The 23,806-nt window shown below is 31.8% G+C and overlaps 1 protein-coding gene and 2 long non-coding RNA genes across 5 annotated transcripts; 2 read left to right on the top strand and 1 right to left on the bottom strand.

The window, feature by feature from the left end:
• Positions 1-1,355: 1,355 nt before the first annotated feature.
• On the bottom strand, positions 1,356-4,142 carry LOC115710403 (uncharacterized). 3 transcript variants are annotated; one of them, XR_004010395.2, is made up of 5 exons: positions 3,432-4,142; positions 2,448-2,546; positions 2,266-2,315; positions 1,808-2,038; positions 1,356-1,570 (listed from the first exon to the last, which is right to left on the bottom strand). It is a non-coding gene; the product is annotated as an uncharacterized LOC115710403 (long non-coding RNA). The 3 variants fall into 3 exon arrangements; XR_004010394.2 differs by having other exon boundaries at positions 2,266-2,546; positions 2,825-4,142; XR_004010393.2 differs by having other exon boundaries at positions 2,266-2,546.
• A 3,881-nt stretch (positions 4,143-8,023) lies between these two features.
• On the top strand, positions 8,024-14,952 carry LOC115722836 (uncharacterized). The gene is made up of 9 exons (XM_030652176.2): positions 8,024-8,573; positions 8,650-8,861; positions 9,864-10,145; positions 10,263-10,385; positions 11,029-11,191; positions 11,775-11,995; positions 13,751-13,787; positions 13,874-14,015; positions 14,527-14,952. The coding sequence occupies exons 1-8, from the start codon at positions 8,210-8,212 to the stop codon at positions 13,990-13,992; spliced, it is 1,521 nt and encodes a 506-aa protein (XP_030508036.2). The 5' UTR covers positions 8,024-8,209; the 3' UTR covers positions 13,993-14,015; positions 14,527-14,952.
• Positions 14,953-16,800: 1,848 nt separating this feature from the next.
• On the top strand, positions 16,801-21,582 carry LOC133030889 (uncharacterized). Its single transcript, XR_009684421.1, has 4 exons — positions 16,801-18,221; positions 19,055-19,121; positions 19,614-19,998; positions 20,124-21,582. It is a non-coding gene; the product is annotated as an uncharacterized LOC133030889 (long non-coding RNA).
• The last annotated feature ends 2,224 nt before the right edge of the window (positions 21,583-23,806 follow it).

The following is a 23,806-nucleotide window of genomic DNA, read 5'->3' as shown; positions in this document are numbered from 1 at the left end:
CAACTCAAAATTAAACTTAACGATAGTCTTGATATATATTAGTATCAATAGAGATTGATTATATATTAGTATCAATAGAGATTGATTAGGATAAAGATTTCTTAAGATTATAGCTCCAATAATCCTAAATTAATTAGCAATAAGTTAAGTGATTATGTATTAATACTGTATTAGAACTTGATAAATAACATGTAAAGATTCATTTTTCGTTTCAACTTAAAATTAAACTTAATCATGGTCTTCATATTAATATCAGAGATTGATTAGAATAGAGATTTTTTAAGATTATGGCTCCAATAAATCTAAATTAATCAACAATAAGTTGAATGATTATGTAATAATACTGTAATAGAACATGATAAATAACATGTAAAGATTCAAATTTTGTTCTTCTTTTTTTTTTTTTTGTTTCTACTCAAAATTAAACTTAATTTGTCAAAAAAAAATTAAACAAATAAACATAATTGGCAATGGAGTGAACCATGTTCTTGATATTAGTGTCAAGTATTAACAGAGTTATTTCTTAAGATTATGGCTCCAATAATCCTAAATTAGGACTGATAAGCAATGGAATGAACGAACAATAGTCTTCATATAGGGTTTCACTTGCACAGAAAGAAGGTTTTTACCTGAGAGGGCTAACAATGGCGGGAGGAGTATTAGGGAACCAAGTCAAGACAAGTCTCACAATTAAAACCGTATTGTAGAGATTAAGAAAGTTCGATAAACCATTAGCCACCACAAGTCCAGCCACCGAATCTCCTGGAAGAATAGCAGCGAAATTATGAGTAGAGATCGAATTAACACACCGATAGTTTCTTCTCTCACGAATCTGAAATACACAAACAAAAATCAACTCACTACAAGAAAACTTGGTATTTATAATACCTAAAAAGTATTATAAATATTGTGTTATTAAAAGTTCTTCACTTTTTATAATATATTGTATGAGTTATACTAAAGTATTATTGAAAAATCTTTTAAATACTTATTTAGTATTATTTTAAAACTTAACATGTTTAAATAGGTATTATCTTTTTTAATTTCTATAACTTATTTTTTCATTTATATTGAAAGTATTATTAAATATACTCTACGTAATATATTTTCTCATTCATAAATTTAAACTATAATTATTATTTTTATTTTCGTAATACATTAAAAGTATTATAGAATACTCAATAATAATACTTTTTTTTTGTAATATTTATTATTTAATAAACTTAAAAAATAATTATTGTTTTAGTTTCATACAATATTTTTTTCTTCACTTATTTTACAATAGTACATTTTTGTGTTATTATGTCATTCTCGTAAGACTTTATTTGATTAAACGGCCTGTTCTGTGATTCAAATTATCTAAAACAACAAAATATTCATATAATCAAATACAAAACATTTCTAACAAACTCAATTCAAGCACCAACTAAATTGGACTTGTAAATGTATTATAAATCTAATTACACTAATTTTTTAATATTGCAATCTAATTACACCAATTTTTTAATATTGCTAAGTCTTTGAAGTCCAACACATTGAAGCTTTCTGTGCAATTCTCATAGAATAAAATCTGCAAAACAGAATACAAAATATGAAAATATATGTAAGGCATCAAATAACAGGGTACAAAAAAATAACAAGGTAAATTGAAAACAGAGTACAAATAGAAAACAGTGAGAACATATGAAAATATGAATGAAATTACCATGCAAAAATGCTAAAAGGAAATGTGAGAAAAAAAAAAGGATAAATATGAATGAAATTTTATTAATAGTCGAAAGCAATCATGGTTATATTTTGCACATACATCAATTACTTTTCCAAAAGAGTATCCAAGTCATCCTCCCTCTCTATCGATACTACTTTCCATTTCTATTGTTCTAGAACAGCAGAACATACATGTTCAGTTTCTTTAAAATAATCCAACGGAAATAATCAAGTGTAAAATATGGCTATGGAATAAACTATTTTTTACTTATCAACCACAGATTGAGATGCACACGCAAGTAATGAGACCACTCATCATATGCTGCAAAACCTGAACATAGAAAAAGTGCTATAATTAGAAACAATAATTTTGAATATTCTAGGTAATTTAGCACAAGAACTCAACATTGCTTCTAAAGGTAAAGTCTATCTAATTACATGAATTATTTCTCATGACAACAAATCATAAGTTTGGACCTAATTTTTTGTTATGACAATTAATATCTTTATGATATTATAAAGTAACTCATCTTTTAAAGGCAATATATAATAGTATACCTTTGAAGAATGAGCAAGAGACTATCCTTTACTACTTGCAATCACTAAATCTGCAAGAAAAATAAAATAAAGAAGAACACATACAGGGCAGAGAATTTGAAACGAAATTGAAGCCAGAAAAAAAATAATTAAAGCAAAATAGAACTCTCCATTTCATAATAAACCCTTAATTAATTTGTTACCATATTAGTTCTTGGTAGGAACTCAGAATCAAGACAATTATAAGTTTAGAAATCTCAGTCCACCTAATTTTTTTCAGCAGCATGTATGTACTTCATGTCCTGCACAAAAGTATATTGTTAAAGTTTCATTATTTTCTATAGAATGGGATTGCATATCAATGTTAATGAAACAACCCCCCACCCAAAAAAAAAAAAATAAAACCAGTATAAACATGTTTATAAAAATCCTACACCTACAAATAATAGCCTCGTATCAATTTAGTATCTTAACAATATAATTATATAAAAAGATAGCCAAACAATAATGATTGCATTATAGCTAACCTCAATTAAATTCTATAAATTCGAATAATTCTCAATCAGAGATGGATATATACCATTGATTTCTTGATGAGTTTAACAGTTTGTTTCTATAGTTCGAAACGAGTCACAATATTGAAAAATTTTAGCTTGGTCAATGACAGTGGCTCGCGACTGTGCTGCCCTCAAGAGTCGTGAATGGTGCAACGAGGTACTGGCTTTGAAGTTCAAACCATGGGGAGTATTATGGTGGTAGTGGTTTATGAAAGGCTGAAAAATCAGATCTTGGCTAACAAGCCATGGAATCTCACATATAAATAAATATATATATGTGTGTGTATATATAGGTTAGCTACGAAAGGCTTGAACAATCAAATATTAGCTACCAAGCCATGAAATCTCACAAACATAAACAAATTAATAATCTTTTCTCCTAAATTCAAAACCAGTTGATGACAGAGCATAGAAATGCACGGAAACGAAATAAATAAATTAATAAAATCATCTCAAATAGATGTCGAAGTAACGAACAAATTTATATCCCAAAAAAATTAAATCCAAATTCCAATAAAATAAGTAACTTTTAAAACATAACAAAATCCAAACAATCTGAAACAAGGAGAATGAAATCAGTAAAGATAATAACAAATAATCTGAAAAAGAAGAATTGGTAAGGGTGCTTACTGTAATAGTTCATCCACTGTACTTTTTTGGGAGGTACCATGCAAAAACACAAACATAAAACATGAAAGCTCGAACGGATCTGCGCTCATAACATAGTTTCTAAAAATGCCAAAAAAAAATCGAAACAAAAATAAAAATAAAAGAAAACGAATCTGAAAAAAGTCACCGGTCAACAATGGGAGCAAATCTAGGGTTTCGATGCGCCCCCAAATTCTTAGAATTCTAAACCAGAAAGAATGAAATCGCTAAGAGAGAGGAGAGAGAAACCTCTTTCTGTTGTATGGTTTGTGGGTTTATGCAAGAAAGAGAAGAGAGAGAGAGAAACCTCTCTCCGTTGTATCAATTCTTGAGTTTTCTTGTCAATCAGATGTAGGGTAATTGCAAATAATGAAAGAGGAAGAAGAGAAGGTGAATAGTCGTATTTTTTTAAATTTAACCTCAGCCAAGGAAATTATTATTTTTGAATAAAAAATTAAAAAAAAAAAAAATCAACCACCGGTGGCACGATTGCCTTCGGCAATCCGCTGAAGGAGGTTCTTAATCTCCTGCGAGGAGTACACAACTGGGTCTTCACTGAGATTGAGATCGGACGGCTCCGAACGATCAATCTTCAGAACCCGGAAGCAACTCAAAAATATGGAATTGGATGGGTTTTCTCTTTTCTTAAAGAAGGAGATTAGTGTGTATGCTGAAAAATAGACTATAAGAATAGCGTACCGCTCTGGTTTCGTATAGACGAAATTTCTCGAGGGAGTAGGAGGTGAGAATGGTGTACTCCAGCTGCGTGAGAGAAACCTTTGAGAAAACGATTAATTGAGAGTGAGAAAACGTGGACATTCTTTTTGGGGTTAAATTTAACAGAATATTCTTTTATTTGTAAAGCATATTCTGTTAAACCAAGAATTGCCGTTACATAGGCACTTTTAATATATAAAGATTTATTGGTTTAATTTAGATTTATCCAAAATTTTAGACCTAATATTTTTTTGATCAGATCGGATCCATTTAATATTTTAGGTTCAATATATATTAGACTGGATTAGATCCATCAAATAATAAAAAAAAAAAAAGTAAACTTTTAATGTTAATTATCATATATACAAATCTATATTTTACGTATAATAATATAAAATTTAATTACTCATCCAAACTAAATGAAAATAATAATTAGTTCAATTGGATGTTGGATGTATTAGATTTTTAGACATCTCATCCAACATCCGATTCGATCTAATTGAATATTTAAAAATGAATTTTTTCAATATTATACATAAAAATATTTTTTTTTTACAAAAATACCTTCAAGAAAATTATTTACACAAATATCGAAGTGCCACATTAGCATAAATACTTAAATTCAAATCAATTACCAAAAATAGAAAAAACTGGAAAAATCTCGTTTCCAAAATTTTTTGCTTTTTGAAGTTTTAAAAATAACAAACATTTAGTTGTTTGTGATTTGAATAAGATATCAATTGATTACTTTTCTATTAGAAAATTTACTTTAAGAATTTTATCTCATACGGTTACTTATTATAATTAGTTATTTTTAAAATCATAATTTTGTTTTAAAATTTTATGTTATATTATGTTATTTTATTTTTTAAGATACTTTGATTTTTTTTTATTTAAAAATTATAAATATATTTTGAGATGTGGGAATCATATATTTTGGTAACTCTCTCTCTCTTATTGATAACACATTTGGTTACTTATTTCATACATATAAATTATGATATTTTTAATATCTCATAGTTAACTTTAAAACTATAATTTTATTTTTAAATTTATAGGTTATATTACGTTATTTTATTGTTTAAGTCAAGATAACGGTGTTACGTTTTTTTAACACTTTTAGTTAAACAATAAGTTACAATCAAATATAAGAAATTATATACTAGCTGATTTTTTAGTGTAAAATATATAATGTTTAAGATGCTAATGAATTTCGTTATCAGTTATTTTAGAAATCTATCAAAATTATTTTACAAAAATAAGTTTATTTAGATTATAACAAAATACTTTTTAGTATCTTATGAGGTTGTTTGATACATATTATATTTTGTTTAAGCTTTACTATTGTTTAATTAATGATTAAGGACTAGTTTGACACAACTGTGCTGTGAAAAAGAAAAAACTGTGCCAAACGGGCCTTAAAAGAAACTAAAATGTTACTATTAATTTTTATTATTTTTTTGGTGACAGCAAATAAATATATGATTCTTATATATTAAAACGATCACTTTAAGGAGTAGATTATAATAGTGTAATTTTTGAGATCAAATAATTATCAATGCAGTAAAAAAAATCTTTTTATAGGCATATAAAAAAGGGAAAAAAATAAAAAAATACAAAAAAGAAAAAAAAATTACAAATATACTATGGACTGACCCTTTAAACATTTATACAGCCCACATATAAATATTTACAAAAATACCACATGCTCTAAACCTTCAGCCGCACGGAACGAACGATCAAGAAGAACAGACCTCGATCGTTCAAAACAGCAACACAACCAAAATGAAACCAAAACGAGGGAATTACCACCATTAATTCCGGCGAAATCAACTGGAAAAGAAGACCTGCAATGATCTAAACAGAAAATGACGAAAACAAAAACCAAAAAAACTGTGAAGAAACTGAAATTACACATTTGTTTTATGTTTTATTCGATCAAAACAACTCCCCCTAATATTGAAATTCAGATTTATGAAATGTAGATCTGTAACAAACATATCTGGAGCTCCCACCGAATCCAAAATAATGTATGATGTGAAATTTTTTTTAAAAAAAACCTCATGAATAATAGATCTACGTTATATATAGTTGCATTTTGGTTGATTACTGGTTTCCAATGTAGAATATATTTTTTTTAAAACACAATAAGAAGAACAAATTCGAATTAAGGTACAATCAGTTACGTATAAGTCTGTTTATTTTTTGTTTTGGTTGTCTTATAGTTACATTATCGTTTTATGATAGTTTATATATTATGTAGAAATTTAATTTGACGGGGAACAAGAAATAGCAGTTATACATGGTAAGTTTTGTGCAAATAGTTGCATATTAGTTTTATAATGAAATAACATATGCAAGTAGTAAAACTATAATAAAACTACAAAACAATTGTATACAAACTAAAATACAGGAAAAAATATTTGAACATCAACATCCATGATAAATCTCATTGTTACCCATTGATGATATAAAAATAGACAGGAAACAACTAGACAAAAAACATATTAAAAAAATACATACAGAAGGTGTTTGCACTACTAAAAAATTATGAAAAAACTATTACAAAATGAGAAATAATCAAATGAAGAAACTGAAATGAAAAACAATAAAACATCTGGAAAAACAAAAACAGAAAAAAAAAGCAACAAAATGAAACAGAAATTAAGACTAAACAAACAAAAATGAAAAACCCATAAAAAGAACAAATAAATTAAACTAAAAAAATAGAAGCCTTAAAAAACCAAACAAAACCAAAAGAAGTGTTAAAATGAAAAATCTAAAATAGTAAAATCGATAAACACAAAACACACTAATGTCAAATACGAAAAAAATTTCAAAAAGGGGGGAAGCGAAAAAGAAACCGAAAACAAACCTGAGATCGAAGACCAGCTCCATCTTAATCATTTTTTGAGCATCATCTTGATGAATTTTTTCCTAGGCAACCACCTTTGATTTCTTCTTTGGAGGAGCTCACCCACGTTTCGACGATGGAGGAGCAAAATCAGAGTCATCTTCCTCAACTCCATTTTAGAATTTTTCTTTTGAACAGGGGAAGGACGAGTTACGGCCATATTTATATATGGATTAAGAGAAAAATAAAAAGAGGGAAAACAGTTATGGGATTCAGTAATGGGAGTTGAAAAAAAAAAGTGAAGAACAAAAAGAAGAGGGAAATCGAGTTGGGATCGTGGAGGGGGAAGTGTTCAGCTATGGAGATTGATATTTTTTTTTTAAAAAAAAAAAACTGAAAAGAAATGAAAAATAAAAGGAAAAAAAAAGAAAAAAAGAGAGAGAAATGATGTATAGAAAGATTGATGTAATACATCAATCACTCACGTGTCAAAAAAGCATGTATTGTGTGTGCATGTGTTACAAATGTAAAAAACTAAAGGAAAAGTGTATAAATGTTTGGGTAACCGTGTAGTGGTATTTTGATAATAAAATTATTTATTTATTTTTTTTTTTGAAAATAAGCGTAGTTATATATAAAAAGAAACTAGACCTCTCGGTCATTACACAAAATGTTCTCCGGTAAAGAGTCGATCGGAATAGATCCGTACATCTGGTTGTTAAAAGCCCAATAAGTCACATTATAATAAAGTTAACATTTTGTATTTTTGATGTAAAAATTTCTATAAGAAAATGATTGAGATTTTTTTAAATTTAAAAATTAATTATATATACGTCAAAGTAATAAATAAATTAAATAATAATAATAAAAGAAGGAAAAACTTTTATACAGTCTAATTATAATTAGATATTTAATATTTAACAATCAATTGTTCTTATTGTTATTGAATTGAATCCATTATCTACATCTAATATCTAATTAGTGTTGTTCTTCTGATTAATGTTATTCTCTTAGATTTTTCTATTTTACTTTTGAGGTTCTAATGAGCTTTTTTTTGTGTTAAAAAAAATTATTTATTATTATTATTATTTTCTGAAAAAGAAAACACGAGTAAATTAAATTTAGTCACACAAAAACATGAGTAAAATTATAGATTTGAGACTGGAGGAATTTCGAGAGAATAAAGAGAATGAATATTCTTCAGCCATCTTCTTCTTCAATGCAATCTTTTTGCCATGGCTGCACCATCGGAGTTTGGCAACGATCTCGATTACGACCACCGTTCCATAGACCATCTTCATCCCTTTCCAATCTCGCGTTTGACTCTTCGATCATTCGCCAAAAGTCTACCTCCGTCGCCGTTAAAAGAGTTTCTCCGGTCCTCCATACCGTTGCTGCTTACTCAGGTGACAAAGATTACATCGCTGACCCTCCGGCCAAGGCGCTTCGTCGAATTCTTGAATCGCCGGGGATTTACCAAGGCCCCGCTTGTTTCGATGCTCTTAGTGCTAAGTTGGTGGAGAGAGCTGGGTTTGAGTTCTGCTTTACCAGTGGTATGTACTTAATCTCAGTCCTTTCAAGGCCAGTAATTCAATTAATTCCGTTAATTGAGTTTTGTGGTTACTTTAGGGTTTTCGATATCAGCTGCTAGACTGGGGTTGCCCGATACGGGTTTTATATCTTTTGGAGAAATGATAGAACAGGGGAGACTTATCACGGAAGCTGTGTCGATTCCTGTGATTGGGGATGGTGATAATGGGTACGGAAACGCCATGAATGTTAAGAGGACTGTCAAGTCTTATATAAGAGCTGGTTTTGCTGGAATTATACTTGAAGATCAGGTAGATATACATGATTTTTTAATATGCTCTCTCTCACACATTTGTAAATGGGTGTTTGCTCTAACTTTTCTATTCATGTCATGAAAGTTTGTGTTCGAGACATTTGTTAATGAACGAGGATTGCTACAAGGGGCACCTAGCTGCCTTGCACCGAGTAATTCAATATTGAGTATCATTTATTTTAATTTAATAAAAATTATAGACAACTGACTAATTATAAGAAATCATGTCACAGAGATGTTAGGCACCTTAGCAATGCTCATTGCTATTAGGCACCGGCACCACCACCACAAGGTGGATTCTTAAAATGACTTGCAATATTCCATAATAGTAATTAAATTAAATAACGTGGGCTCGATACTTAATTTTACCAATAGCGATATGAGACACTGAAGTACGGTTAGGCACCAATGGTGCCTTAGAAACTTTTCAGACCCAATAACCTTCAACCTTTTCATTTGGTTCAAACTGAAAGTTTTTGTTTGTGTATAAATTCTGGTTTCATGAAGAAAACATAATCGGCTAGACTGAGTTTGACATAGATTGTTGACTATCAATTCAATGTCTTTAAAAATAAAAGAAAAAGGAAGAATAAAGAAGTACAGCTTCTCATTTTCACATAAAATGTTTAGCAGTAGGTATTGTCTCCACTGAAGCAGGATCGATAGGATCGTAAGGATATAAATTACCTTGTATATATGAGACCTTTGAAGTTTGAAGTTGTCAACTGACATTAAAGTAAATGAATGGCTAGATAATCATATTAAGTGTTTTCGCTTGTGTGATATTCATCATATTTGATTGTTTGGACTTTTCCTGGCCTAGGATCTTACAACGTCATGATGTTTAGTTCTTAAGCTGGTCTCTAGTCTCAAATATTTATCCTACATTGATTTCTCAATCTAATTAACATTTGATATTTCCCTTATCTGAGTTGTGATGTCCTATTTGCAACTTTGTCCCTGCTTAATGTGCAGTTTGCTTATGCACTTCCATTGCAAGGTATCTCCTAAAGCTTGTGGTCACACACAAGGCAGAAAAGTAGTATCAAGAGAGGAGGCAGTGATGCGGATAAAAGCTGCTGTTGATGCTAGGAAGGAGAGTGGATCTGACATTGTTATTGTGGCTCGGACTGATTCCCGGCAAGCAGTGTCTTTTGATGAGTCACTCTGGAGGTCAAGGGCGTTTGCTGATGCTGGAGCAGATGTTCTTTTTATCGATGCACTAACTTCTAAAGAAGAAATGAAAGCTTTCTGTGAAACTGCTCCCTTGGTTCCAAAAATGGTATGCCATGTATACATGTTTTGTAAAATACTGATTAATGGACAAATAATTCTCTGTTGAAACTTAGAGCTTCCAAAATAGATTGTATTGGTGATGAATTTACTTGATTATTGTTAGGCTAATATGCTTGAAGGAGGGGGCAAAACACCGATACTTAATCTTCTTGAACTCGGAGATATTGGATATAGAATTGTGGCCTATCCACTTTCCTTACTTGGGGTATCCATGCAAGCAATGCAGGTTAAGCATCGACATCTCTTATATTCAAAGATTGCATACTTGGTGAGCTAGAAAAATAAAGAGAACAATATTATCTATACGTGGTCCAATTTTTGGATAGTGATCTTGACATCTTGTAACCAATAATTTAATGAAGCATTAATAATTAAAAAACTCGGGTAATTCTGGATGAAATGTAAATCTGACATCTGTAGAGGAATATTTTACATATTGTACTTCAATGGGAACATTTGAAGAAGGCAAGCTAATTTAGTTTGCCTTGACTACCTACATTTCTTAACAAAAATTACATGCCCACCAATCCATTTCACCTGATTACGAAATACCACATTGCCTCATTTTTTGTTATTAACAATAACTGTTTTTTGTATTTAACTATTAATACAAGTGGATTGATGTGACACTTATTAATTGGAGGGACTGGGATCATGAAATATGAAAGCAGAATATTTTTATTCCAGTACTTTGTGGGGGGAAAGAAATTTAACGATTTATGGATCCATATGCTCAAATTTTAAATATTGCAGATTAAACGTTTGTGGCTTGACATTTATTTGCTTACCTACCGAGAAAATAATAAGCCTACTGGCTACTTCTTCTAGTATATGATTTTAGTTGATTTCAATTATGACTCTAACTGCAGGATGCACTTACTGCTATTAGAGGTGGTCGTATTCCTTCTCCTGGAAGTATGCCATCATTTGAAGAGATGAAGGAAATCTTAGGTTTCAACATCTATTACGAAGAAGAAAAGCGGTATGCTACCAGGCCTAGGCCCAGCACGAGCCAGCTATATTCACGGAGAGGTAAGAAATACTTCTTAGTCAAGTACTTTTGTTTACAATTGTTAGTCAAAGTTGATTTGCCCTCGGTCAGTAGCAGTTTTCTACATTGAAACATAATTACTGATTGGAAGTTAAACTTTTCCTCTCTATTTAGTTGAATCTTGATTAGTACTACTGAGCAAAGGTATGAAGAAGCATCAGTATTAACTTGCTGACAACACACAAATCTCCTAGTGGGAGTGATTCTTGTCTTTCTTGAATGATCTCCACATTATGCTAAGTCAAGAGTTTAACTCCGTGATGATTTCTATTCTACTTCAGACATTAAGATGTACCTTTTTTATATTCCATTTTTCTTGTGTGTATATTTATTTTGCTATATTGCTGATACAAGTTGAAGTGATCTTAGTTTTTTTTTTCATTTTATTTTCTACCTTTTCTTTTCAGTTTTTAACATAATTTCTTTTTTGGTAATATTAAGAAGTTGTAACCTTTATTACTATGTAAGAGTATATTTTTTAGAAAGAAAAAGCCTGTTATAGATTTATAAAATTACCATTACAGAGTCTTAAATTATTATTTTAAAGTAATGTTAATTTTTCAGCTAGCAGTAGTGTAAATGACATTCAACAGAGGGCTCAAGATAATGCAGAGCAAAGAGATCGAAGTCGGGAAGATCCTGCAGTTGAAGTAATAACTCCTGAAGTGTACAATAGCTATCGTACCGATGGTTCAAGAGATCCTTTTTCTGGGATCTGGTCTCGGTCATTGAGAATAAAGTTAACAGGAAAAGATGGATTTGAGAAACTTGATGTTAGGATTCCTGTAAGTCATCTACCCTCTATGGGCTTCAAAAACTTAATCTTGTCACATGTTTTAGTCACTTTATCACATCATTGTTTTGAAATAAAATCTTGTTTTTTGCTTAGTAAAATATATATCTTCTTGGTTTCTGTATCTCTTTCTTGAATAAAAAGAATAGTGTGCTGTCATACAAACATGCAGATATATACTCTTTTATTCTAACATACACAATAATAATCCGAATAGATTCACAATGTACGAATTGTCTTCTGATTTGTTTTTGATGTTATTTAATTAATATGAATTTTAATTTGTTAATTATGTAACCAAAACTGTTTTTGAAGATGTCAAAGACAATGAAGAGTGTTAATGGGGAAAAAATAGATATTGGGTGACTATCTGTTTATTTGATGCAAAGAATTAAAGGGTTTTGTTTTCTGATTTAGCGATAGCGAGGATTGGAGATTCTAGTTTGTGTATTGTTCTTTCTAGTGTGCATACATTCACACTTGTATTATGTTCTCATTTATACAAGTTTCGTTTCTTAAAGTTTTGTTACCATCTTCAAAAACTTCTTAATCAGTATATGGTACCAAGATCTCACACTTGGTGACTATATAGAAGTCAAGTATGAGTCATGTATTGACTGGTCCTCCTTTAGTGTTGAGGTACCACCGGTTACCATTTAATGTTGGTCAGCCATTAGGTTACGTTGAAAGCTTCTATAGTAGAACTCGTTTGAGAGGGCTTGGTGGTATTAAGAATGGTTTGGGTGGACCTCTTCTTCTTTCCGAGAGATTGAAGAACGAAACACACTTGAAGCAATTGAAAAGCTCCGCCGGGCAGTTCAACTGAATCAAGAACTGAAACAGCCATCATGGGTGATTCCGTAGGGGATCTTGGTCCTTTATTTATAGTTCTTGCATTAACCGGTGGTTATATAGTGAATGCAGCTTCATGACTTGCCAATGTGGGCTTTTTTTTTTGTCCTGACTGTTTGACCGGGAGACCTCCTAGTGGCCCCAAGGTTTTTGAGTCTCTGGGTATTTTAACCTTGGAACAAACGCCTACTGGCACTTTCTCCTCACTACTGGACCACCACCCCATGGGGTTAGGACTTGCCAGTGTGGATTGAATACAATGCTTTGTTTGACAAAAGTTTGTGTTAATCTTCCTCCGTTTTAAGGACGTAAACTAAATCTTCCATTGCTTTCTAGCTTTCATGGTTGATGGATGGCAGTGCTGCTTTTATTTTTCATGTTTGACTACTTGGGTTTCAAACGTGATTGTTAGTTTCACTGTTGGAACTCCAAGATCCTATCTTGGACCTTTCTCTCCCTGCATTATAAAACAAAAAAGGCTGTTGAAGAGAATCAAACATTGAATTGCAGTACAAAAAAAAAAAAAAAACATTGAGGTGGCGTTTGGTTGGGAGGAATGAAAACATAGGAATAGGAATAAAATGAGAATATGAATAGGAATAGAATGGAATAAAATTTAAAATGCATAAAAAAAATTGATAAAAAAATCAATAAATTTTTCTCATGGTACCTTGGAATGATCTTTTCTTCTATTTCAAAATAGAATAGTCATTCCACCTAAATGATAGAAAGGGCATTCCATTAGAATGATATTCTAATACTTCAAAATGCAACCAAACAAAAGAATGAAATGAAAATCACTTGTCCATTCCATTTCATTACCTTCAACCAAATGCCTCCTAAATTTCAGTAGTTCATCAACAAATAATGTAATTATTTATTTTGTTTCAAACAGGCTGGATTCTTGGAAGGAGTCACCAGTATAGTCCCAGGTATTTCCTATTTTATTGCTTGTTGTAAAAGGATTGTTGATGTTGTTAAGTCTTTAAATCTCAGAACTTCTCATTCTGTTATACAGCTTTGGGGGGAGTAAACCTCAAAGAGCTGTTAGATGATGCAGCTTATGAACCAGGAGGGAAACTCTTGATAGATTTTAATGACACAATTGGCGATCGTATTCAAGTGTTTCTGGAGTAACAGCCTTGCAAACATACTAAAAGGTTTGGGAATTACCTCTTGTTTGCAAGCAGAATTCTATTGAATGAATATGAGCTTTCAATTTCTTTCTTCATTATCTTATTTATCGAAACAATATCAATGTGTTTTCTCTTCCAACAAATCATTGAATTTGGCATTAACATCACCGAAACTTATTTCTAATAATAAGCATATGTTGTCCATTAGTCTATATAGATTGATTTAATCTAAATAATGACATTTTATCTCCAGTAAGATAATTGAAATAGTGAATATATATGTAGCAGACTTGTCTAATATAATTGGTGAAATTTCGCTGTCCTCATGAAAAGACATGTAATATGTATATGTTGAGACCGACAAAAGTATAAAATTTCAGCATGTGTAATGGTAAGAAAGAAATTGTTTAGTTTAGAGAAAACGAAACCTTGTTTTGATTTTTTAACTTTTTTTCTTTGACACTTAACTATTTTAATCTCTGTTGTAATAAATTGTCTTTTAGAGAGGATGTATAGTAACTTTTAGTGCTTTCAGATGTTTGGACATGTGGAAATTGAAGAACTGTAACATACTGGAGCTTGTTATGAATCATACTGCAAGGCTTGGCAAACTAAACTATGTGTGTTTATAATAGGGCTCGATCTAAATCCATGCACATTCCTCCTATATAATTGGTACAATGGTGAGTTTGATATATAATCAATTGGATATCTGACCCTCATTGACATGTATATGATAAATGCTTACAAAACTATAGGTAGGAATACTTGTCTCGACTCTAGAATACTGTATTTAATTATCTATTGTTTTTCTACAAAAAAAGAACAAGAATACTAGAAAAAGGTTGTAGCTTGGGACATCTCCTTTACAAACACCTTTTCTTCTACTTTTTCTTGAAAATATTATAGGTTGTACTAAAAATAGAGATTTGAATACGACTCTATAAGGTTGGAAGGGTCACTTCTTTTCTTTTTTCTATTTTTTTTGAACACAGGCCACTTCTTTTCAAAACAAAATTAAACTTGTGTTGAACACAAAAAAAAAAAAAATTATTATTATTTAAATACAAATACTTTTTTTTTTTAAAAAAAAAATTGAAAGAAAATAATTGATAAAATAATCATAATAATAAAAAAATAGTAAGTTAAATTGAGAGTAAAATTAGGAAACTTTCTCTACTCTTTTAACTGTCTACTCTTATTTTTTTTTTCTCTCATTACGTGGTGAAGTTAATAAATAAATTAAATTAAATATAGGGTATACAATAAGAGGAGTTGAGATCAGAAAAAGGGATACACTTTGAAAAATCTGAGAGAGAGAAAAGAAACAGAGAAATACATTTTGGTAAGGATCAACAAGCTTTGAGGGTAAGTAATTCATGGAATGCTCTCATCCTTATGTCTTTTTTTTTTTTTTTGTTTATTTTGATGTGTATTGTTCTTCTCATTTTCTCTCTATTTATTTATGGAATACTTTCATTCCATAAATAAAAATAGATGCTTTCATTTAAGGAATGCTCTCATTCGGTCAAAAAAAATAGATGCCTTCATCTAAAGAATGCTCTTATTCCGTCAAAAATGGATGTTCTCATCTAAGAAATGTCGTGAACCAAAAAAATAAATGCTCTCATTCAAACAATACCCTTATTTTGCCAAAAAGAAAATAGATGCCTTCATTCAAAGAATGTCCTTGTTCTGAAAAAAAAAATAAATAAATAAAATAGATGTGCTCATTCTACAAATTTAAAAGAATGCCCTCATTCTCTTCAATTTATTTACTATGATCTCACCTTTAAATAACAAAAAAAAAAAAAAAGAATATGCAGTCAAAGAAAAGTTAATTAATATTTTGGATCTGCTATGCAAGAGCAATATGTTGTATATTTAACAGAAAAAACAATATACAATTTTGGACTTAATAAGTAAAATCACTCTTAACGGATATTACCCATTCATAAGTAATATTATAAAAATTTAAGTTTCTATACTTAGTTTTTCTATCTAATTAAAAAAATCTCCCACTTTTATATAATATTTATATAATATAAGTTGGGGTTGTTCCATCGGTTGAAAAAAAAAAAAATTAAGAACAAAAGTTTTTCAACAAAAAAAAAAGTTAAGTTTGGCTTGAGTATTTTGTATATAAACGTATTTTTGATATAGTGTAAAAAGTGATATTTTTTAATATTTTTTTTATTAAGTACCTAAATTAAGTATAAAAATTTATATTTCTCTTTCATTATTCGTTATTGGATCACAATCTAATAATATAATAATTTTAAAATTAATATTTATAGTAGAAATATTCTATATATATGTATATGTGTATGTGTGCACTCTTAGTAGGTATTATTCATGAATGGATAAATGTTAGTTTTTAAGTTTAATTTTTCTATCTATTTAGTTTAATCTCTCATTTTTGGGTTTTTTCCATCGGCTGAAAAAAAATAAGAAAAAAAGATTTTCGGCAAAAAAAAAGATAAAAAAAAAAGTTGAGTTTGACTTAAATATTTTGTATCTAAACATATTTTTGATATAGCGTAAAAAAAAATATTTTTTGATATTTTTTTTAATTAAGTAGCTAAATTAAGAATAGATATTAAAATTTTTGTTTTATTATTTGTCATTAGATCAAAATTTAATAATTTAATATTCTTAAAATTAATATTTATAGTTAAATTTCTGTAAATGAATAATATCCATTAAGAAATATTATGTATATATCAAATGCGAAGAAAAGATATACAATGAAAACTTGTGTTTTTATTATTCATGATCTATATATATATATATATTGATTGCAATTGATATATTTGAAATTTAAATATTTAAGAAAAAAAAACTAACTTAATCCTACATTTGACTAGGAAATAATATAACAAATTTATTGAATAAAACAAAAGAGGAAATAAATTTGAGAAATTAGTGGAATCAGTTCAACACCCCCTGTCAAGTTAGAGAGGGAATTGAAATGTCAAGAACACCCAACTTACGAAGTAGTCGAAAATGAGTGTCGCCTCCAAGAGATTTGGTAAAGATATCTACCAGTTGGTCTCTAGAACAAATATATGATGGAGTAAGGAGCCCTTGTTGTATTTTTTCTCGAACAAAGTGACAGTCAATCTAAATATGTTTAGTGCGTTCGTAAAAAATTGGATTTTCAGCAATATGAATTGTAGCTTGGCTATCACAAGGACTGTAATGGGTTGAGAATGAGTGATACCAAGGTCTGTAAGAAGGTATTTCAACCATTGCAATTCAGATTAAAGTGCAACAAGCGAGCGATATTTCGTTTCTACGGACGAACGAGAAACAATTGGTTGTTTCTCGGTATTCCAAGAAATAGGATTAGAACCTAACAAGGTAAAATAACTAGTGGTGGATCGACGTATGGTAGGACAACTAGCCCAGTCAGAATCAACATATCCAACAAGATTAAGGGAGCTTGATGCAGAAAGAATAATCCTTTACCAACAGTACCTTTAAGATAACGAAGAAATCTATTTGTAGCATCAAGGTGACTGGAATAAGGAGATTGCATAAATTGACTAAGTGTGTTGACTACATATTGGATGTCTGGTCGGGTGACAGTGAGATATAAAAGACGACCCACCAGTTGACGATAAATTGTCGGATCAGAAAGTGGAGCACCAATTGCTGGTTGCAAGCAAAGATGTTGTTCCATAGGGAAATCTAATGGTTTTGAACTTGTCATACCAGAATTAGATAAAATGTCAATGGTATATTTTCTTTGACATAGAAAAATACCTTCCTTAGATCGTGACACTTCAATACCTAAAAAATATTTAAGAGTGCCAAGATCTTCAATAAAAAAAGATTGAGCCAAAAAATTTTAAATTTAGAAATGGCAGCATCGTTGTTGCCAGTGTTAATAATATCATCAACATAGACAAGCACAAAAATTGATGTGGGACCGTGAATATATGTGAAAAGACTATAGTCTGAAATGGATTGTTTAAAACCATGACTAATGAGTGTGTTTGAGAATTTAGAGAACCACTGTTGAGATGCTTGTTTTAAACCAAAATAGATTTATTTAATTTACAAGCATCTCGACAGTGAATATATTTGGACTATATGGGTAACCAATATGTAGTCTTTTTAAACAATCCATTATGGACGCGTCAAGAGCAATCGGGGACAAAGTTACACCTTGCCGATGACGAAATCAGCATGAACGTCGGCGACCATGTTCTGAGCCGTTCTAAGGTATTTTTCTCAAATATTTTTGTAGATTTCGATTCCTTATTTTATTCAAAGGTGCTTGGTGAAGTTTCATAATTTTTTGAATTTATTTAGAATTATTGTGAATTATTTAGTTTATTTCATAAATTAATTATGAAAAGCACTCAGGTTGCTCAAAAAAATCTAGGTTTATTTTATATGATGGGCTATGTGATATAAACTGCTATAAAATTGATAGATTGAATTTTCATGCGATTTTGTATTTTTCATGAATTATTATGTTATTTCTTAATTTAATTATGAAAAATACCTAGGTTCCTTAGAAAATTCAAAGTAAATTATTTGTGGCTTAGTATAGACTATAAACTGTGTTAGAATAGTTAGATTTGGTTTCGATCATTTTTATATTTTTCATGAATTTATTTAGTTGATTCCTAATTTAATTTTAAAAAAATAGTTAAGTTTTGTTAAAATAGTAAAATGTATTTTTGTAATGCCGTTTACTGTCTATGATATAAAATGAAATAGATTTTATAATTTATTAGTTGATGTATGTATTTATTATAATTAATTATGATTAATTAACTATTTAATTGTGTTTTAATTAGAATAAATAGTATTTTAGTAAAATTTTACATAAAAAGTGTTTGCATGAATTCATGTTTTACGTTAAAAATATTTATTTGAGTACATGCAATGTGTTTGTGTGAATCAAAATGATAAGCGATTATGTATGTTATGACATGCAAGTGAAATTAGCTTATGTATTACGTATTTTTACGTGAAATTCTGTATGAGTTTAGAGTATCATACTTGAATGTATTTTTGAGTGTATTGTTGTGTTAATGAATATTTAGGATCTTGTTCTCAACAAGGAAACACATTGAGGTGCTCGAGGTAGCAAGTGTGGTCTTAGCAACTGAGGTAAGATGAGTGGGCATCTGTGCACAGGGTGTATGTTTATGCATACAACTCGGTTTGGTTAGTTATTTAATTTGATTATGTGTTGTGATGATTTTCTTACATAATTAGCATCGTTAGCATGAGAATAGTGTTAGGGTGTTACTGCTTGTGTGAGCATATCACTTGCAGGTTATAACTATATCATGCGTGAGTACAACTTATGATAAGTGATTGCCCTGTTGGATGCCAAGTGTGAGAATAACACAAGGCAGGGCAGGTTACCTCATGTCTGATCAACATGAGTGTATAGTTGATTATTGTATGTGAGTATAATGTGCGGTATGAGACTTGATTTATGCATGTGAGAACAATATGCATTGTGAATATATTTTTTGAATGTGAATTATTGTTGATTAATATTAAGAGTAACTTATGTCAAGTATATAGTTAGGAGGGTTATGTCCTACATAACTCTTCTTACTGGGCGTTAGCTCACGGGTACTCTGTGTGCAGGTAAGGGTAAGGCTAAGCAGTGAGATTGAAGAGCTCGAGACGTGGACTGCATGTTAGGGGGCTGGCGCAGTATTTTACTTTTAATGTTTTTTTAAATGTTAAAAATTGGGGATTCGTTATTTTGATCTAACTAGTTCTTATTTAAGTTTACGATATCAAAAATATTTTTGTTTTAAACAGTGAGATCTCATGCTTAGATATTTTTCAATAAAAAAGTATTTTATTGTCTTTATCTTATTAAACTGTTTTATACGGACTATCCTGTGTGACATCTCAGGAAATTGGGGTGTTACAATATGGTATCAGAGTAACACGGTCCTAAAGAATGTGGTTAGCCCTAACATGTAAAGTTCACCGCCATGAGACGAGCTCGACTCACTGTATTGTAAGTGGTTATTACTTATAATTAAGTTGCCTTTAAATTCTGCACGCGGGAGTGTAATATTCTTTTTATGTAAAATTGATGATCAAAATGATCTTTCTTGATGTGTTTTGGTCTGTGTGGTTCAGGAGTTTAGAAATGCCTCCTAGAAGGTCAATCAGATTGGGTCGAGGTCGAGGTTGAGATCGAGGCCAAGGCCAAGGCCGAGATAGAGGCCAAGATGATGGAGGGATCAATGAACCACCTCAAGCACCACAGCGATGGGAAGAGTGCCTTGCTGCACTGGAAGGAACCATTTGTAGGCCAAATGAAGAACTTTGTCAACTGAGACATCAACCGGAGCCGCTAGTTCAAATAAGGCCGCCAGAGCCAGAAAATAGAGACCCACCAGCTACGGTGGTATATCCTGCTACAAAGGCTAGACATGAGATGTTAGTAGAGAGATTTTGAAAACAACACCCACCTGAGTTTGAGGGAGGCGTAGAGCCAGTGGTGGCTGAAGAATGGATGAGTCGCATAGAAAGTATTTTGCAGATGCTAAGGGTTGATGGGAATGACCGAGTGAAGTGTGCATCATACATTCTGAGGAAAGATGCTTGTATCTGGTGGGAGGTGGTGGAGCAAACGAAGGATGTGGATACCATGAACTGGAATGATTTCAAAGGGTCTTTAATGAGAAATATTATAACTCACCAGTTCTAGCAGCAAAGGTCGATGAATTTACTGGATTAGTCCAAGGGAGCCTTAATGTTACAGAGTATGCACAAAAATTTGATAGACTGGCGAAATTTGCTCCAGATCTGGTACCTACTGATAGAGTGCGAGCACATCGATTTGTGGAAGGCTTGAAACCAATGATTGCTCGAGATGTGGAAATTGTGTCAAGGGGTCAATTCAGTTATGCTCAAGTTGTCGAAATGGCTCTTACGGCTGAGCGGAGTGAAAACAAAATTTTGAAGGAAAATGCTGCCAGGAGAGAATCTAAGAAAGGTGGAGCCAATTCTAATGACCACAAGAAAAATGGACAATATTAGTCCAGTCACTCAAGTCAAGACAAGAGGTACAAAACTAATAACGACCAACGATCTAATGGTAACAGTGGGCGAAACATTCCAGAATGCTCTAAATGTACCAAACGTCATCTCAGCGAGTGTCGCGCAAAAGCATGCTACAAATGTGGAAAGAAAGGACATATCAAACGCAGTTGCCCATTGTGGGGACAGACTGGGAACAAAGCAGAACCCAAGAAAGATGACAAGTATGTTTCAGCCAGAGTTTGGGCCATCACTCAAGCAGAAGCTGAGGCCAGTCCTTCGGTTGTATCGAGTCAGATACCTATGGCCAACACCACTTGTAAAGTTTTGTTTGATTCTGGTGCATCTCATTCTTTTATTGCTAGCACATTTGTTAATCATATAAATGCACCAAGTTAATTATTTATTGTAGGATTTGGGACCATGTTACTAGTTTGGGAGGTTGTAATCTCTAGAAATTGGCTTAGGGGTATACCTGTTAGGATAAATGGTAGGGAATTATTTGTAGACCTGATTGTATTAGATTTATTTGATTTTGATGTAATCTTGGGCATGGATTTTCTTACCATATATGGACCATCAATTGACTGCAAGCAAAAGAAAGTTGTTTTCACACCAGAAGAGGGAGAGACATTCGAGTTCAGGGGGTAGGAAAAAAACCCTACACCCCTATTATCTCAGCAATGAAGGCTTGGCAACTATTGCAGCGAGGGTGCTTAGGGTACCTAGTTAATATGGTTGATGACACCAAGAAAATTGAAAGAAAGCCAGAGGAAACACGGGTAGTCGCTGAGTTCTTTGATGTTTTTCTAGAAGAGTTACCCGGATTACCACCACACAAAGAAATTGAGTTTGTGATAGAATTAGTGCTTGGGACAGCACTAGTTTCCCGCGCACCATATAGAATGGCACCATCTGAATTGAAAGAACTCAAAATACAGTTGGAAAAATTACTTAAGTTAGGGTTTATCAGACCTAGCTACTCTCCGTGGGGCGCACTAGTTCTATTTGCTAAAAAGAAAGACAGTACTATGAGAATGTGCATAGACTACCGAGAACTGAACAAGGTGACTATAAAGAATCAATACCCATTACAAAGATTGACGACCTGTCTGACCAGCTTCAAGGGAAAAATGTGTTTTCCAAGATTGGTCTTCGTTTAGGATATCATCAGCTAAGAATCAAAAATGAAGACATACCGAAGACAACCTTCAGAATGAGATACGGACATTATGAGTTCATGGTGATGTCATTTGGACTTACAAATACCCCAACAGCTTTTATGGACCTCATGATCCGAGTCTTCAAGGAATATCTGGATTAGTTTGTCATTGTGTTCATAAATGATGTATTGATTTATTCTAAGACAGAGGAGGAACATGAGGAACACCTACGCTTAACCTTGCAACGATTGAGGGAACGTCAGTTGTATGTCAAGTACAAAAAATGTGAGTTCTGGTTGTTCGAGGTTGCATTTTTGGGCCACATTGTCACTAACGGGGGAATAAAAGTAGACCCTGCCAAGGTTGCTCCAGTGAAAGAATGGCCTAGACCAAAGACCGCCTCAGAGGTTAGCAACTTTTTAAGTTTAGTCAGCTTTTACAGAAGGTTTGTTGAGGGGTTCTCAAAAATAGCCACACCCTTAACAACATTAACTAGGAAGAATCTATAATTTTCCTGGTCAGACAAGTGTGAGCAAAGCTTCCGAGAGTTGAAGAGTAGACTTATTTCGGCACCAATCCTCAATTTACTAACAGAAGAGGGACACTTTGCGGTATATTGTGATGCATCTAAACAAGGGTTGGGTTGTGTTCTAATGCAAGAAGGGAAGGTAATTGCTTATGCTTCAAGGCAATTTAAAGAATACGAACAAAAATACCCAACACATGACCTAAGTTAGCCGAAGTGGTTTTTGCACTAAAAATTTGGTGTCATTATCTCTATGGAGTGAACTGTGAAGTCTACACCGATCATAAGAGTTTAAAGTACTTTTTCACCCAGAGGGAGTTAAACATGAGGCAGAGAAGATAATTGGAGTTAGTCAAAGACTACGAGTGTAAGATAATGTACCGTCCTGGTAAAGCCAATGTGGTAGCCGATGCACTCAGCCGTAGAGGTCCAGGACTAGTTTCTACTTTACAAGGAGTATCAAGGGAATTATTAGAAGACATGGAACGAGCTGTTATAGAGTTTATCACAGGGCAGCTTGCAAAGATCACACTACAATCAACCTTGTTAGAAAGAATTAAGGAGGGGTAGACGATAGATGAAAATCTCAGTAAACTGAAGCAAGAAATTTTGAATAGTAACGCCAAAGATTACGATATATCAGACACGGGATTAATTTAGTTCAAGGGATGAATTTATGTGCCCAATAGTGATGAGCTCAAGAAGGGGATATTGGTAGAAGCTCATACTACACCTTATTTAGTTCACCCCGGGACCACTAAAATGTATCATGACCTGAAAATATTGTATTGGTGGCCTGGTATGAAAAAGAATGTAGTTGAATTTGTGGCCAAATGTTTAACCTGTCAACAAGTTAAAGTAGAGCATCAAAGACCAGCAGAATTACTACAGCCACTAAAATTCCCTGAATGGAAGTGGGAAGAGATTTCTATGGATTTTGTGACTGGGTTACCTAAAACTACAAAGTAGCATGACGCCATTTGGGTAGTTGTGGATAAGTATACAAAGTCTGCCCATTTTCTGCCATTACGCATGACTTACTCCATGGACCAATTCGCTGAACTTTATGTAACGTCCCCGCTTCAAGC

The sequence above is a fragment of the Cannabis sativa genome, chromosome 9 (genome assembly GCF_029168945.1).
Source record: "Cannabis sativa cultivar Pink pepper isolate KNU-18-1 chromosome 9, ASM2916894v1, whole genome shotgun sequence".
Lineage (NCBI taxonomy): Eukaryota > Viridiplantae > Streptophyta > Magnoliopsida > Rosales > Cannabaceae > Cannabis > Cannabis sativa.
This window is presented reverse-complemented; position numbering and strand designations above follow the sequence as displayed.